Source organism: Gavia stellata, chromosome 8 (genome assembly GCF_030936135.1).
Source record: "Gavia stellata isolate bGavSte3 chromosome 8, bGavSte3.hap2, whole genome shotgun sequence".
Taxonomy (NCBI): Eukaryota; Metazoa; Chordata; class Aves; order Gaviiformes; family Gaviidae; genus Gavia; species Gavia stellata.
The window spans coordinates 45296397-45313858 of record NC_082601.1 but is presented as its reverse complement, the minus strand read 5'-3'; the positions used below and the strand labels follow the sequence as shown (position 1 = coordinate 45313858).

General features: G+C 48.3%; 1 protein-coding gene across 1 annotated transcript in view; it reads right to left on the bottom strand.

The window, feature by feature from the left end:
* LOC132317383 (hydrocephalus-inducing protein homolog) overlaps nucleotides 1-17462 on the bottom strand; it is a 43046-nt gene that overhangs the window by 22034 nt on the left and 3550 nt on the right. The window contains exons 4-7 of the mRNA XM_059820200.1: nucleotides 14749-14883; nucleotides 7637-7836; nucleotides 4862-4986; nucleotides 1189-1390 (exon numbers count right to left, since the gene is read on the bottom strand). Coding sequence (XP_059676183.1) covers nucleotides 1189-1390; nucleotides 4862-4986; nucleotides 7637-7836; nucleotides 14749-14883 — 662 coding nt within the window. The remainder of the gene's footprint in view (nucleotides 1-1188; nucleotides 1391-4861; nucleotides 4987-7636; nucleotides 7837-14748; nucleotides 14884-17462) is intronic.

Genomic DNA, 17462 nt, shown 5'->3' with positions numbered 1-17462 from the left:
TGGCACGAGATCAAATGTAATTGGAAAAAAAGAAAAAAAAATCCGGTTGAAGTCTACTGTGGGGAAACCTGGTTGCTTCTGAGGGGAAAGAGGATCACTCAGGGTCCAGGCTGAGACAGGCAGCTGGGAAGAGATGGTCAAGGAATGGGCCAGGGAAGTACCAAGAGAAGGTCAGGAGGTTTCCTTTCAACACACTGAGCTTGCACAGAAGTCACACACTGTGTCATTAAAAAGAGAGAACAGTGGAAAATGAGTTTTGGCCTTCAAGGCATTTCTGACCTAATTACGTTGCACTTTATTTGCTCAGAGGCCCTCAGAAAGTGCTCCACTTTAAGGCAGTTTCCTGACCAGCTATGGGTTCAGACTAACTCCTATATACCTACATCCATCCAAGTCTGAAAAGTCACACAAGGATTCCCTAAATCACCCAAGCTTTGAAGTGTCATTTCCAATTCACCCCCCCGGGCTGCAAGTGTTTCTCTGCTGCCTGAAATGGGAATTTCAAAGCTTGAGCAAAGACACCCTTTCAAGAACCTGCCCCATCTCTCACCACCATGAAGACATGGGTGGCTGAAGCCCAAATGCACTTCCAGGTCCTGTGGTGCCCTACCTTCCCTGCAGAACCCTCCACCTCCAAACTCTCCCCAGCCTCGAAGGAAGGGCACAAATACCTCCTTGTGCTGGAAACCAGGGCAGCGCGAGGCAATTAACACCCTACAGCAGGGTGGCCTCAACTTTCACCCTACCCTGCACGTTGCTGGAAAAGGAGCCTGCCACCTTATCAAAGCTGGAGTGGAATAAACTGCAGTGACTATCGTAATAGTTATGTTATCTGCAGCTACATTATGTCCCAGGTAACGAGTGCTGACACTTTCCTCAGCCTCATGGACCCTCTGTAGCCCAGGGATGTCTGGACCTCAGTGGTTTGTGCTCCCACAAACCACCAATTTGCTATCCAGTCATTGCAACCAACCTTTCCTCTTCAAAACATCTTCCTCAGCTGGAGTACGGGTGGAACTGGAATGGGAAGTGCTGAGCTCCAGTACCCTGAAACTCAGTGACACGCACCCTGATGCTGGGGATGGTTTACTTGTCCTAAACCATTCAAAAGCACCAACACCCCTGAGCCCACACGTCAGTTTTACCCTTGGGCAGCGTATCTTATGGAAGCGAATCTTTCAAACGAACCTCAGCTTCCGCTGATCCTCCTCTTCCTGTGTAGCAAAAGCCTTCCACTGGAAGTGGGCTATGATTTCACTCCGATTGTGGATGACCACGGATCCGTGGTTTGACAGCGAGAGGTAAGTCTTCTCAACTGCCAAGGAGTTCCTGTCTAGCCTGATGTTGACATCTCCAGCTGCTCCATAAAGGCTCGTGTGAATATCTTCACCTGCAACAAAGCAAAGGGCAGTCTTTGCTCACCTCACTTGCTGATGGAAGTACCAGGAAGAGAGCAAACCACACGTAACAGAAGAAAGCGTTACAGCTTTTAGCTGTATTAGCAGTTCCACGGATCAGCACATTTATCTCATCCTGAGAGCTGCCTGTGTACAGCACAAGGATGTCCTGGACACCATCTAAACCACCTTATTTCTGGGTGTGTTTGTAGAGGTTTATCCCCAAGGTGACAGCATTTACAGTGAGATTTTTCAGACGTGCCCAGGTGGCCTTTGGGTTGCCATCCCACCCAGGTCATGGGGAATTCTGCATCAAAGTCATTCAGGTGACTCTGAGGAGTCCCACCACAGTCATAGCTTGACCAGGGTCTCCTGCAGGCACACCACCAGTGGTGGGTCTCTCCTGAGGATCCCTTGTTGCTGGCAAGCAAAGATGCCTGGGGGCATGTGGGCAGAAAAGGGAGGTTCAGAGGAACAAGTGAAGGGACAGCCCACCGCAGGATGGCACGCAGAAGAGAACTTCACTGTGTTGTAGAAGCAGTGCCATCACTTGCTGTTTGTGAAGATATGTCAAAATGAGACTGGTAGGGCACGGTCCACACCAGCCCGCCCATTACAGTCCTGCAAGCCCATTTCTTCAGCCTGGATCCTGTTGCTTATGCCTGAGGGTGCAAGTCTACGCTGAATATTCCCAAGCTATTCAACGACCAGAGCGAGGACATCTTTGCTTTCCACCTCAGAACAAGCTGAAGAGGAGAGAGCCTTGCCTGTGCACATCAACTGATTAATGGCTGGAGTCTTGCTGGGGTACCTGCCAGCATCGCACCCTCCAGAACAGACTCCCACCAAAGGCTCCCTCATTCCCAGAGCTTTCAAACCTTCATTCTTCCCAACCAACAAACTCCTGGGAGTCAACCGAGCTCAAACATCACTACCAAGCCCACTCTTCCTGTTGTGGGTGAGTGTTTCCCAGGTGAGATGCAAACAGCAAACATCAGACATGCTCTCCAGAAATGGCATTTCTAGGGAGTGGTGCTTAAAGCCTCCGAGCCAGCCCCAACTGACAAGTGCAGCAGCCCGGCCATGGCCTGGAGGGCATCCGTCTGCAAAGGCAGAGCCTTCTCCTCACTGCAGGGCTTACAGCAAGGCAGCCAGTGGATGGACCTGCCTTTAAAAGGCTACCGTGCAACACCACAAGGGGAGAGCTGGACTGACTCCTTCAATCCTAAGCCAGGCAATGCAGCAGAATCACATTCATTCTGGGAGCCGGGTTGGGGAATGAGGCAAGACTCGCCCTTAAAACAGTAGATCTCTACAGTCAGTCATTCATGTCTGCACATGGAGAATTCAGCCTTCATGCCTGTACAATCCTCAATTTCTTGGCTCTTAAGGGAGTCTGGAGTGGCAGGGATTTGTGGCCAGAGCTGAGTTACGCTGGGAGAACACCAGCAATGTTTCCAAGGACTGGACAATCTGCCTCCTAGAATGGACAATTTAGCATATAAAAATAACTGAACTTCAGAAGAGTTACAGAGACGGCCATGCTTTATAAGCATTACCTTTCCCCTGCGCTGAATCCTTGGCATACATTGGCAAGCAGATGAGCCAGGACCCAAGAAATGGGAGACAGGCACAGTGCTTCGAGCATGCACAACTCAGGTTTATGGAAACACAAGCTAATCCTCCACAACGATCAAGACAAACTACTACAAAATAAACACCATGAAAACTGTCACCTCACTGTCTAAACCCATGGCCACATGGGTCTTGAAGTATTGGGTATAGTTCTGATCTCAAAAAAACTAGCTGAAGCATTTGAAATTAATAGAGAAGGGCAGAAACTACAATTAAAAGTATGGAGCAGCTTCTACATGAAGACTGAACAGATTTCTCGGTTGAGGAATCCGTATGGGAGATAGATGGGAGAGGTTTGTAAAAGCACGAATGGCCCAGGAAATGTGAATAAGGAAAGACTTGTCATGATTTGTCACAAAACAGGAACCTGAGGGCCTGAAATAATCTTATTAGTCAGAAATTACACAAAAGTACTAGTACTTTTCCAGGGAAAAAGTAGTACTTTTCCAGTACTCTTTTTCACTAAGAACAAGAGTCAAAGAAAGATCTAGCCCTCGGAATTTTACCCTATAGATTCTCTAGATGCATACAAATGAGGCACTTTTTTGTGCTTCTCTACCTGAAATTTCAGTAGTTCTTTCAAGAAAGCGCTACCCATCCCATGAGCTTCTCGGAGTGAGCATAAACCATTCTCTGGGAATATGTCATTAACTGACAAATATTGAACAAAGCTGTGACAACTCATAAAGCCACAAAGAGCATTTGGAAGATAAAGGAGCATTTTTGTAACTCCTACAAACTCGAGACAACTAAAATGTTCACTGCTGGGCTAAAGCATCACACTATCACCTGGATTAGGACATCATGCTCCCCAGGACCAACAGTCAGGAATAGGGACAAAACAAACCTCTCTTTCAAGCAAGAGAAAACGCACACCAAATGCATACATGCAACCGAGAAAGCGTCTCGTTCAGCATCACGAGATACCTCTGCTGAACCAAGGCCGACAGAAGCATTTTAACATGTCGCACCTTTTTCTTGAGTTTTCCCCACTTACTCTTAAAGTGACTTACAAAGCTGACGGTATTTCTGTGGCCTGATCTTGGCTTCTCGTACCCTAGCATACATTTCACACCTATCTCGGGAGGCACTGAGCACTTCCTGCCAAATCCCAAGAGCCCTCAACTCCTGGCTACTTTAGTCCTGATGTTGGGAAGCATGGGCTGTAGATGGGTAGAGGGCAACATGGAAAAAAAGGTCTGTGGCAAGACGATGGAGAAGCAGTACATGGGACAGAGGTGTGTAAGAGACAGCAGGCACTGGAGAGAGTCTGACAGAGACATGTGTTCCCCACATTACGCTTCAAACATAGCGTTGTCATGGACTAAAACTTCATGCGTGCATACGCATGCTGCAATGGAGAGTCGAGGTTTCTCTCTCCTCCACTCAGCAACTCCCAGAAAAACAGCATTCCAAAATCTCATTCCCATTCAAGGGGATCTACTTTAACAACCCCCTCAACACCAACTACTCTTCACTTTTATCCAAGGTAAAGCTGGGGCAGGGCAGGTACACCTGGACAGGGAATTGAGGTGGCTGGGACAACGGGGAAGGATGGCAGAAGACTGTCACGAGAAGGTGCTGGGTGCAGAACACCATGCTGACACCAGGCTCCCCCAGCGAGGGACCAGTGCACAGGACATACAGAACAAGGACAGGCTCAGCCTCTGCCCCTTATCTGTTCACTTCTAAGCACTGAAACATGCAGAGCTTTTGGAAGAAAATGTTTTAGAAGTTGCCCACAAAGCAAACTTAACATTATTCTGCTTAGAAAGGGCTCTGCTTTGAAGGACGCAGAGAGCGTGCACCACGCAGCGCCCAGCACTTACCTGTGTCGTAGTGAACTACCAAGGACCTAGAATGGTGCCCCGTCTTCAGTGGGTGAAACTCCACTGTCACTTGCATGGCGTCACCAATCCCAAGAGTCCCGACGGAGGGATCAACAGAGAAAGGGCTGCAAGGCAAAGAGAGCTATCAGGACTATTGCGGGAGATTTGGGGACTGTGTTCCTTTGGCAGTCTAGTTCCCTTCAGCTCACTTGCACAAGCAAGGAGCAAACAAACCACAGCCAGCAGAAGACAAACACAACATACAGGATCAGAAACAGAGCGACTGACTCCCGCTTCTGCAGAGATCCAGCCCTCAGAAGATCCCATGGCATAAAATGACCTCATCTCCCCCATGCTCTGCGTCCGATTCTCTGCAGCCTCAGGAGTCCAACTGCTAGCAATACCATCAGAGAACGGCTTGTGAAGAGCACAGAAATGGTAACAGCTATTCGCATGCACAACCTGATGCTGATTTCCTCAGGAATCTGTCTTTTCCTGCCACCCAGAAACCTCACCTCAAGAGATGCAAATGTCAAGGCAATACCTGTTTCAATGAGATCACAGCCTAGAAATCAGACAGAGAATAAAAGTCTTTTTGAAGACCCGGGACTAGTTATGGTTCAATTTGCAGAATCCTTTTTTTTTTTTACCTTGAAAGCATCCTGGTTTAGCCTAAGAAAGGGCGAGTTTTATCGGCATTTCAATGAAAGCTGCTCTAAGAAGAAAAGAACAACAGGAAAAATCTGAATGCAAATGCAGACTGGAGTGATACCACAGCATGGAAACAAAACACAAAAGGAGTATCCCATTTACAGCCTGAACAATTAAATCCCTAGCGAAATGAAGCACCATTAACAGGAGCATAGCAAGGCGAGTTTAACAGGAGGTCTTCTCTCTGTTCACAAGCAACGCAATCTGGGACTCCGGGTTGTACTCCAAGCTCGGTAACTGTTTGCCTGGCCCACCAGACAAAGTCTGTGCAATGTCTTGGAAATAATTATGAAAATGTGTTGGCATACTGTGGATTTAATATGAGCAGTTATGATTTGTCACCAGGTAAACAGCTCTTGGCTGATAGAAACAAAACTCGATGCTTCAATGCTTAGGGCTAAGTCAGATAAAACATGCTTCTGCACAACGGCAGCTGCGCTTCATGGCTCTTGTACAGCCACACTTAGAAAACAAAAGTTACTGGGTTTAGTGCTTTGCTGGTGGTCAATTTGTCACCTTAAAACCACGTTCTGGAGAGTTTTACCATGATTAGAGGACGCAATGCGCACACCAAAATAATGAGAACAACTGGAGCCATGCGCCAGCTGAACTTTGCTCACCTAAGTAGTGACAGCTGATGACATTGCACTCAATAGAGCAGTTGGCAAGGACACTGCAAAAACATGCCTGACTTTACTGGGTATTTAGTTTGGTGGTGACAACTAGATCTGGACAGCCCCGAGGAAAACTGTACACCGATTTGCAAGTTCCTGCCTATGTATTCTCCACAGCGATAAGCAGCAGCCTGCTGAAATAGCATCCTGGAAGCCTGCTTAAATAGCTTTGCCAGGCTTTGGTGGAAGCTCCTCTTGGACCCTCACGTTTCACAGGACCAAAGTAAGAAGTCTTCTTTCAAGCCCTGCTTTCGTGGGGAAGAAATTGAGGCTACTCAGGTGCACCAAGTCAGACAGCGGGTCTTTGCTGCATTCTTGACCTCGGCTCCTACACCAAGACCTCTGGGACCAAACAACTCTCAGCTCATTATCAACCAACTGAACTGGTTTCCTTGCAGATGCGGTGTCAAAAACGCATTACCCTCTCCAATTCAGCAAACCCCAAAATGGGTGACTGCCTTCTGAGACCAAAAGGAACAGCACAGGCTGACTGCAACACCACTCACATCAGGCATTTGATAGGGGACCACCGGAATACCCTGTGCTGTGGCCTCCCAGAGCACGGGTGTATTGGCTGAGAGTGGTATGCAACCGTTTCAGAAGGTACTTACCATCAGCAGGTTGCAAGCTAGCTACTAACATTCTAGCACTCTCCAGGAAGCCTAGGAGAGATAAAGCTCTAGGAGAAAATGCCCCCAACCCCTGCACCACAGAGTTGCTGCATCTTTTGCCTGGGCCCTCAGTAGCATTCTGCTTGGGGGCTGTAGTGCAGTCTTGAAGCCCGTGTCTGCTCGTCTCCACTTAAGAGCTCATTCTACCTAAGAATATTTGCTCCCAGGGACCAGACCAAACCTACCGGAAAACAAAGTTCCTGGACCACACAGTGTTACTGTCAGGACCTCAGTACCCTCAGCTCTGATCGACTGATCTCCAATTGCTCAGAATTACTTGCCAATAGAGACACAGCTGCTGATAAACTCTTAAATGTCTCTTCCACCAGCTCATAGCTGGTCATTTCCTAACACTGCATTTGGTCTACATGAACTGAGCTCCTAGAGCTGTCATCTGCCACGCACTATCCCATACAGCCCAAGGGCGGTCAGGTTGCCTTCCTTTACTTGTTCTTTCAAACTAACACAATTGGTCTTGTGAGATGCTGTGCTGGAGACACCACTGCAGTATGAAACTTCCCTGCAGCTTGCCGAGTTTTATCGAAGGTTGTATCATGCTTAAAACACTGTAAGCAACTGCCAGACCCACATGTCCTGCCCAGTTCCAGCTATGCCTGCAATACAGCAGCTCAGATGCTCTGGTTCTTTTTTGTTACTGCTTACCAAATCTATAATCACGCAACAGTGTTTTGCACAAGCAAGATGTTGAGTTCCTTTACCTCTGAGTGCTCATGCGGTAGCGGGCCTCCCGGTTCCCGATGTTGCGAACCAGCAGTGTTTTCTGGGTGCTGTACTTGACGGGACAGACACCGAAGTTCAGCTGGTCAGGGAAGTCCAGGATGGCTCGGGCACCTATAGCTCGGATCGGCACAACGAACTTTTCCCTTTCCGTGATGCAGGTGACCTGGTGGAAGTAATCCTGCAGGGAAAGAAGCAATCTCAGCACAGTCCGTTTAGTACCATCCCCACGGCAGAAGGAAAGCTGCTGTTTTCTAGGACTCTAACAGGAGCATCCAATAATATAATAGTCCTTTTTGCCTTAATGACCTTTCAGTCCAGTAGCACGACTTGAACAGGGCTGCTAACTCGCAAAGAAGGAACAACCCCCTTGAGTCACCTGCTTTCCCAGCAAGCTGGCAGATCCAGACAAAAATCATCTGACACTTGGATTCTGAGGCACCAAAATAGAGTCATTTCATGTACGGGATTACAGCAGTAACAAGAACCTGCCTTGATCGCCACTGCAGACTATTAAAGGCACCACTAAGAACCCAGTTGTGCCACAGGGCCAACTCCAATCCCAGCAATGCAGTGACCTCCTTGAAGCTTGGCAGGGGATGCTCAGGTACATTTTCAGAAGGACTTTGCCACATGCATGATCAAGAGTCAGTCTGGTGAAATACTTAACAAGCTGGACACGATAATTGGTTTATATCAGCTGAGTGTAGGGTACAGGTGTATTTCCCACCCCTTCCCATAGCATTATGGAGACAAAGCTGGGGACACACACTCTTAAAAGGCTATCTGATCCACCTCCCCACCCCAGAACTGGCTCAGCTCTGTACCCAAACCACTCAAGAGATGTTTGACAAGTACTTGAAAGCACTAACAACTCCACCCCTGCCCTCAGCAGCCTGTTCCAGCTCTGGCCTAGGCTTAAAGAGAGCTCTTCCTCTGTCTAATCTCAATTTCCCTTTACATCTCCTGCTAGCCTCAGGGGAGGCAGCAAACAGCTTTGCTTCCTCTCCGCTGCATGGCTGATGTCTTCATCACCTCTCTTTTGTACAGTCTCCAGAATAAGCGACTTGCTGCCTTGCTAGCACGCCTCCCTGAGGCAGGTCAGACATCCCGACCAGAGCAAACTCAGCTCTGCTATTCCCAGTCATTGGCTTGCTCAGAAAAGAGACAGACAGACACACCCCCCCCCCCTCAAGCTGTCTGGCATTTAGCAGTAGGGAGGTGAATCCAATCACCAAAATCATTCTGCTGTAGGGTTGAGCAGATCGATCTCCAGATCTACAGTGTGGCATAGCTGGGCTGGAAGTATCACCTTGCCCCCCGCTGAAAGCAGTGGTAAAACTGTTTAGTAGGGCCAGGAGCCATTACCTCCAGCAGCTCTTATTGACCAGTTGATAAAAGCTCTGCCTCTTATCACTCACTTCCTCTCCTGATCTTTTTTCCACTCAGTGCTTTTATCTCGTTTGGTATTTTTATAATTGTTGAAGCAGCAAGCAAACAATTTAGGATTTGCACGCAGCAGCAAACCCCCTCAACCAGACAAGATTCGGATTCCTCTGCCCTTGGGATTTCCTGCTCCCATACCCATCCTCTCCAAGCCTGCAAGGGACCTACAGCAGCCAGACGAGGCACAGACACATACCTACAGCTTCAGCACAACAGCTAACACCCAGCGCCTACCAACCGCCTGCTCGGCTGGGGTTTAAGGTTGCAGTAACAGACGCTGTCACATCCAAGGTGGAAAAAGAATAAAGAAGGATCTTTTATTCTGGGTATCTCAAATATTCACACTGGATATTGCAGAAGGGCTTTTGCTTCTCATATTTGGAAGGTACAATACCAGGAAAGGAACTGCAGCAAACGACCTACAGACTGGAAGATCACATTTCAGGAATGCATTTCATCTTCAGCAAGGCCTTCTGAATTAGCAATTTTGTACTCAACCTTGCAGCCTAAGCCCTCTAAAATAAAAGCTATGGGCAGTCCATGTGAATTTAAAGCACCTATTAGCTGGGTACTTCACATCCTGGACTGTTTAGATCCTCAGAAACTGCATTAGCAAATAAAGAATCCTATTTACTTTTTTTTTTGTTATTTTGGCCACACTACTGTAACAAAGGCATTGTAAATCCAATTGAAATCTGCGTGCCTTATTAAGTCTTGGCATGCCATATTTACTTATCTCTCCCTTCCAGATGCCAGGTAGACAGAGGAGGACGCAAGGAGTTCAGATCAGCAAGGGGATAAAGAAAAAAGAAAACTTCAACAACTGGAGCCATTTGAGGGAAGTAAAAGGAAACAATTTTCAAGCCGTTGTCATTGCTAAGGAATGGATCAACGGCAATGTAAATAAGAGCCCAAGGAATCAATCCTCCCCAAAAGCAAGCACAGGCAGCCTTCCCAGCTCCATTGCCAGTGAGGGGCACTGGGACTGCCTGCACAGCAATGCATGGGGAAGGGACTTCTCCAGGTGTGCGAAGACAAGGCTAAAGCAACAAGGATTTGGCCTCGCAGAGACAACCACGACCTTTGAGAGAGAAAGCTGCCTCTTGCCATTCACATACACACATGTTGTGTGCTGAGCCCCTTCTCCAGGGACACCCTGGGACGCTGCATCCTCTACAAAGCCTGACTCAAAGCACTTCAGCACGTGCTGCCCCTTCAACCGCGCTCTAGGACCCCAAAGTGGGACCTCGCAGCAAAGCTGAATGCAGCGTCAGGCCAAACGGGGGGGGAAAAAACCAAGGAAAGAGGGCTGCTAGGCAGAAGCTGGCTGCTCACGCTGCTGTGAATCCATGGTCCTGTAAGCTTTTGAAAGCTGAATCGCCCTCCCCTGGAAAATCAAGGCTGCAATTCTCCACTGCAGCACTGCCCTGTCTTACCAACTCTGCTATGCACTTACTCACAGTCTAGGGGTACAGTCCAAGCCAGTTTAAAATCTTGTTTGACTTTGCAACTGCAAACCCTTAGCAGGCTGTTTAAAACCAGGTCTCTAAGTAAACGTGCCTGGGTGAGGGAGGGGTCGCATCACTTCCATGCTTTAAAGACCGTTGTGTTTAGATGCAGCTTCAGGCTATAGATTTTCATGAAAATACAACTTCATGCTTCATACAGCTCCGCTCTCAGTTTCAGGGAAAATACAGTTCATTGTACGATAGTTCCTCTTCTCTTACTCCCCTTTGATAAGCAGTAAGTTACAAGGTCTGGCCTGCAAAGCATCACCGATGGCATTTGAACTAGCACCCGCTGAAATTAAAGCAACTGCTTGTATCAAAGGTGTCACTTCAAGCTCTTTGCAAACTCAGGCTAACATTCATTACTGTCACAGGGATAGCAGCCTTAACTGCCCAGTACGCCAGCAAACTCGGATGTCAGTTTTACTGTAGAACCGATCCGAAACACCTCACTGGGTTCCTTGCAGCAGGCAACTGCAAAGAAGAGATCCTTGTAGCAGGAGGTAGCATAGTAAGTCAAACAGGGCAAGCTCCCTGCTGAAACCATGATACCATCAAGGCTGGAAAATAAGGGCTGTTAAAAGAGAGGAGGGAGGCTGGAGGATGAAGATGGCTTCAGACGAGAAGGGGTACCCCTCCTCCTGCCTCCCTCAGCTACCAAGTCACAGGATGCTTTGAAATCAGCCCCTTCGCTCCAGGTTCATTTTGCGCAGGGCCATTTGCCTTGATCTTCTGCCCCTTTCCTCCTCCCCGGAGTCTTCTTAAAAGTATACTTGGAATAGCTTCCGTGTGCTACAAAACATCTAACACGGCTGGACTGAATTTTAAAGGAGTTCATTTCAGTAATGCAATAACTCATCGTCCTGTCATATTTCATATTAATCAATGAGCATTAATTCAGCCTCCACTGAGCATCGGCAATGAGTTTTGCAAACCTTACAGACTGAACTTGGATTGCCCGAAAATATTGTATTGCTACAGTGAAAAGAGCAAGAGGACAAAACAGAATAGGCTGTGCTGTGGTTCTGTAGTCGTCTTCCTTCCTTCTTCCTTTAAGATAATCTATTGATAAGCCTAAAGGACACACAAACGTCAGTATTTCTGGCTGTTGTTTATTTGCCAGTCAGTTCCACGATGGTTTCCAGTTAGGCAGAGACTGTCAGACCATCGCGCAAGGACACCCGGGAACACAGGTGGCACGAGAACACCCCCGCTGTACAACCGGAGCCATAAAACAGAAATGCGTCAATCAGAAGCAGCAAGAACAACTAATTGCATATGTTGCCCAACAGAAGAGTTAGCATTTCATATTTGTAACACAAGTGCCAATAAACAAAGAGACATGTCAGCTATTTATTCACTGACAGTCCAATCACGTGGCACATTCCCAAATGACTGCGAGACAATAGGAAACGGCTCATTTTTCAAGAAAGGTCTGCATGGCACATGGCATTTCAGCCACTAACAACTCCCATGGTCCTTTTAGTTAGGGCTTAGCTGCAATTTTACTCCCCTGAATCGTGAGCGACTTCACTGAAGTCAGACGTACCCTGGGGAAGAACAGATTCAAATCAAGAGAATTACAGAAACCAGCTCCACACCAGGAAGACTCGCCAACCTTGACAGAGGGGTTTGTACCTGCATCCCGATTCACTGGGTTGTCCACAATCCCAGTGGATCATGGAGCAGCAGAGAGGCAGAGGTTGTGCCAAGGGAGCACTCATAAGCCTTCCACAGCTAAACCACAGATATTCTGCATGCAAGCAACTGCAAGCCCAACGCAGGTGGCTTTACAGAACCATTTCCCAGAGCCTGCCTCTTCGCTAAGGGGTTTTCAAGGTGCTGTGCACCTCCTGACCGTGCTACTGATGCATTTCTAGCTGAGCTAAAGCACTTGGGTACTTCGTTGACTCACGCTCCACCAAGGACGAGACAAAATGTTCGATTTGTACAAAATGATTCTGCTGTATAAACCCCCACGTGCTCCTCACCGAGCAGCACGCACCCCTCTACCAATGCCCTGCACAACCCCTGCACGGGGCACAAAACCCAGTTCAGCAGAAACCCGCCGGGCTGTCGCCGAAGCTGTGCGGAGGACCTCTCGCTGGCAGAGCTCCCTACTCCAGATGCTCATCTGTTCAAGGGCAAGACAAGGGACAAAGTATTGGACATTAGTGCTCTTGGCAGTTATCTCACCCTACTTCTACTTGTGGTGATGTTCACGTGTTGCTCTGCTGCCTCTCGAAACTTGAAGAGCAGCACTTTGCCACCCTTCATGGGCACCCATTTACCTCTTCCACCCCAAAGATGAACACTAATTTATACTAACAAATCACATTTTAAAGGCACCAGTGTACTTTGCAAAGCCTACCTCAGTGACATTAAGCTCTCGTGTCACTTGGGTAGCATGGAGAACTGCCCGAGGCCAACATAATTTTTACCCTAAATATTAATGATGTTAAATAATTTCTCAGTCCCTCCAAAGGAACAGATTATTTCACAAGCATGGGGAGCCAGGCACCACAGGGCATTTCCTCTTCAGTTTTCTATATCCATACTGTTTGAGGACAGGACAAAGTGTTAAACTGAATCTCAGCTGCAAATGGAAGATGAGAAAACAGCTATGCCCAAAGAGATCTTGCACCTCTGGCCTGCTGCAGAAACACCAGCTGGCTCAGAGCTATCCCCTAACCTTGCCTCTCCAACAAAGTCATGCGAAAAACAGTGCTAAGGGGTGGGAGGGTGCTGGTGGAAGGAGTCAGCCTGCCTGTCTTTGTCTGCCCGCAATGCTTCCTCCCTTCCCTGCCATGGACTAAATCCTCTGTATTAACAAGCCTCCAGGTAACAGCACCGACCCTTCGCATCACAGCACTGAGAATCAGACTTTCCAGGGCCACGGCACTGGTGTTCAAACCTCCAAGCAAAAGTATGTGTGGCACGGAATAGGCGCCAGGTGACAGAGCAACCACAATAACACGCATGAAGACACAGCCACACTGGTATTTCTGCCCACAGGCTCTGGGGTAAGGGGTCTGCCTGCAGACTGTACCTGCCCCTTTATTCCTATACGTGCTCTGCCAGGCTGATGTCTCACTGTCATCTGCAGCACATCAACCTCCCGCTGAGTTAAGGACATCTAGAGCTCAGTGGCTCTGCACCAGCCTGGCTCCCTGCCACGGGCACAGCACTCCCTCTCCCCTACACTCGCAGCTGGATCGCAGACAGGCAAGTATCCTCAGGGACAGCACGGCTGCAAGGTTTGGAAACACAGGGGATGAAAAAGCATCATCTTTGCTCCAGTCCAGAGCCAGGCAGGGAAGTGGCTGCCAAGTGGGAAAGAGAAAACCTCTCTGGATCTACTCATGCCTCTAGGATTTTCCATAATAATTACACCCCTGCCATTGAGATGGCTAAACATCTTATCAACACCCCTCCCTGCCACTTTCCTACTGTTCCACGTGCACCTTCCCTCACAAACGCTCAAGAAAGCACAGGGAGGGAAAGCACAGCCTGCGAGTCCCTGCTGCAGCGCCTAGCAGCACCCTGCAATGCCAAGATGTGACCAGCTGCAGCCTGGAGCAGACCTCACAGCAGGGTGTGGACTAGAACCGGCATGCAAAAAAAGCGATTACTTTAGACACAACGTTCAGCTGTGTCACTACTGTGTCCAACGTGATATAAGTTAAGGTGACGGCAGTTTTCAAAGGTGGTGGTCCTCACTCTGATCAGGCTCACTTCAGGTCCTCCAAATAACAGGTCACTTTTAAACAGAGCCTTGTATTTATAATTAGTGGAGCAAACCCATAATTATGCAGCAACGCACAGATACTACAAACCGACACCTTGAGAGGCTGCCCCACCACAGACAGTAGACTCTCTTATCCCTGAAGCCAATAGACATTACGTTAAATGTGCCAGCGCTGAAGGATAAAAACAGTCTGGAACACGGAAGAGCCTCCAGCCTGTGAGAGCATAATCTTCACCATGGGGAAAGAGTTTCCCCCAGTTCTAGATCCAGTGCAACCCCACCAAAACCAGGACAGTTCCACAAACCCCACACCAGATGCCCTGGTCTGAATCAGGCCCTGCAGGTGCACCTTCCCCTGAAGGCACCGACCTCTTGGCACCTCCAGTCTCACCTTGTTCTCCTCAGGGGTGAAAAGAATGCGGAAAGTGGAACGCATGCCAGGTGCTACCTTACGGTACACATCCCTGGGGCTGATCAACTTGAAATAAGGTGAGCTCTCCAGGACGACCTTCACCAGCCGAGGAACCTGCAGGAAAGACATGAAACTATGACTTTGCCAGTTGTGGAAACACGAGGAGAAGAGACCTAGCCATGCCCTGGTGACATCCTTCCTCAACCACCTTTCCAAAGCACTTTTACCTCTCAAGGTACATACACATAATACACAAGGGTGGACCTGAATCCCTTCTGCCAGGGGAAAATAGCTCCAGGCCAGAGGCAGTAGGGCAATGCCCTGCTGTGAAGGAAGTGCCAAGCAGATAAGACACCAGCAGCATGGCGATACGATACCATAATCAAGTCATCTGCATAGTCAACAAACCCAGAGAACCTGCTTGCTTCTGCCTGCGCACATCCATGCCATCACACCTCTAAAGGGGGAATGTATCATCTGAAGGCAAAACAGGACGTGTTATACTGGGGCAAGGAAGAAATTCACCTCTAACATACCGGGTTTGAGCAGGGCAGTCAAGCTGCAATGCTACAGAGTCATGCAGGCAGACCAACAAGAGAAGGAGACCACAGACATTGTGGCCTTACTGGGAATAAAAGCAAGCTGAGGAGCAAAAGGAGGAACATAGGAAAACAAAGGGACAACCCCAGAAACAAGGAGATGGCTAAGAGAATTTAAAGGGGGCTGTAGAGAAGCAAGGAAGAAGCATGATACTCTACAAGGAAAGGCTGATGCAGAAGATCAGAGCAGTCAACTTACCACAACAATGGCAAGCCAGACGACCCCCCCAGGCTGTGCCTATCAATTATGGGCTTCAAAGGCATTTTCTGCCTTGAGATGCATGACCAGCACTGACTCACAGTGTGGTTTCATTACTAAAAGCCAATCTCAGCTCTCCGGAGCCTCTTGCTGCCTGCTGATTGTAGCCAGGCAGCTGCCAGTGCAGGCAAGGCAGATCTCTGGGCATTCCTCCCCACACCCGGGAGTCCCTGCAGGCACCCTGCTGCAAGTTTCTGCCCTCTGGGATGCCACAAACACAGAGACTGCACACAGGCATTTTCTAGCACACGGATATCAACCCCTGAGCACCAAACCTCATCTCAGAAAGTCTAAAACAGGTGATTTTGACTGACAGGCAGCTTCACTGAGAAACAACGAACCCACATGAGGCTTGGCAAAAGTGGAGATTCATTCTGCACCACCCACCCGAGCCTGATAACCCACGGCTGAGGCAGTCCTGAACTCTCCAAACACTCTTTGCTCCCAGCAATGCCCTGGGGCAGTGAGTTCCCAGAGCCAATTTCACACTGCAGACAAACATTTTGGTCACCAAGTCCCTTGGGAGATGAGTTAAGACCTTCAGCAAAAGCCACCCAGAAGACGTGAGGAGCAGCCTGAAGACAGAAAAGCACTTGTACAAAACACAGGTACAAACAGGAAGTATGTAGCAAAGCGCTTCTGTATTTGAATGATTACAGAGCCTCTCTTTGGAATACACTTTGCTGTCAGCTGGATTTTGATGGAGCAGACAGCACCAGGCTACCATGCAGTATAAGTCAGTATGATCCAGAAGAATCTGGGAAACTGGTGAGAAAACTGAGACAGAGCACATGTTGCTTTTCTCTAGGACATTATCAAAAGCCAACGAAAGTAAAATATAATAACCTCTCTTAGGACTATCATCTCTAACTTTGTGTACTTAAATATGCCAAGGATTTTCCTTAGAGCCGATCTTACTTTCACACCAGCACTATCCCATGGTTGAGGTCTTACTAGCTTCAAAACGAATTCGTTTTGGAAAAAAAAATCAACAGTTCACACATTGCCTCCTCTTTACAGGGCATACAAATCCCAAGGTGCAGCTGTACAAGTTTAGGATTTTTTACCGGGAAAGGCAGAAATGTTGATGCAGATCTTCTTTTCCACTTGAGGAAGCAGGAATAGAGCAAATTAACTGTTTGCCTGTTGGCTGGTACTTGGCAAAGACAAACATTTTGAAGTGCCACATGGATAACGGAGCAACTGAAGCCAAAACACTTAGTGGGAATGAAGCAGAGCCATAGGGAAAGAGAAACTGAGGCACACTTTAATCAGGAAAGGATACCTACAGCAAAGAGTGCCCAGAATCACTGTGGACCACATAAATGGTATCCCTGGGGCATGGGCATCCACGCTGCATCTTTCCAATATCCCTGAGCTGAACGCCAGACCAGGAATGGCGCAGCACTCTCCAGGAATAACTGAGGGGCCATGCCTGCATCCTCCCTTGCCAAAGGGGCTTCTTTTCAACCGGGTCCCTGTCAAAACCTGTCATCTCACAATATACTTTGACTTCTCTTGCTGTTCCTCCACCTGCCATATGCCCCAACAGCGCTTTTTTGTCCACCTGTTTCCCCCAACAGGGAGATTTGGAGAGGGGGTTAATTCACCTGCTCTCGTGCACACTTCCACCTTCCCATCCTGCCGCCCTCCTCTCATGGATACGTCTTACTCTTCAGTACACAAGACTGTCTTTAATTACACCTTTCTTTTTCTGACCCTTCTCTGCTTCCAGCACACTTACTGCTAAGTGTCAAGAGAAACCCTTGCCTGTACAATGTTCTCTCCCAGAGCACCTTCTAACTCAGCTCCTTTCCTCGCTCCTCTCTTTTCCC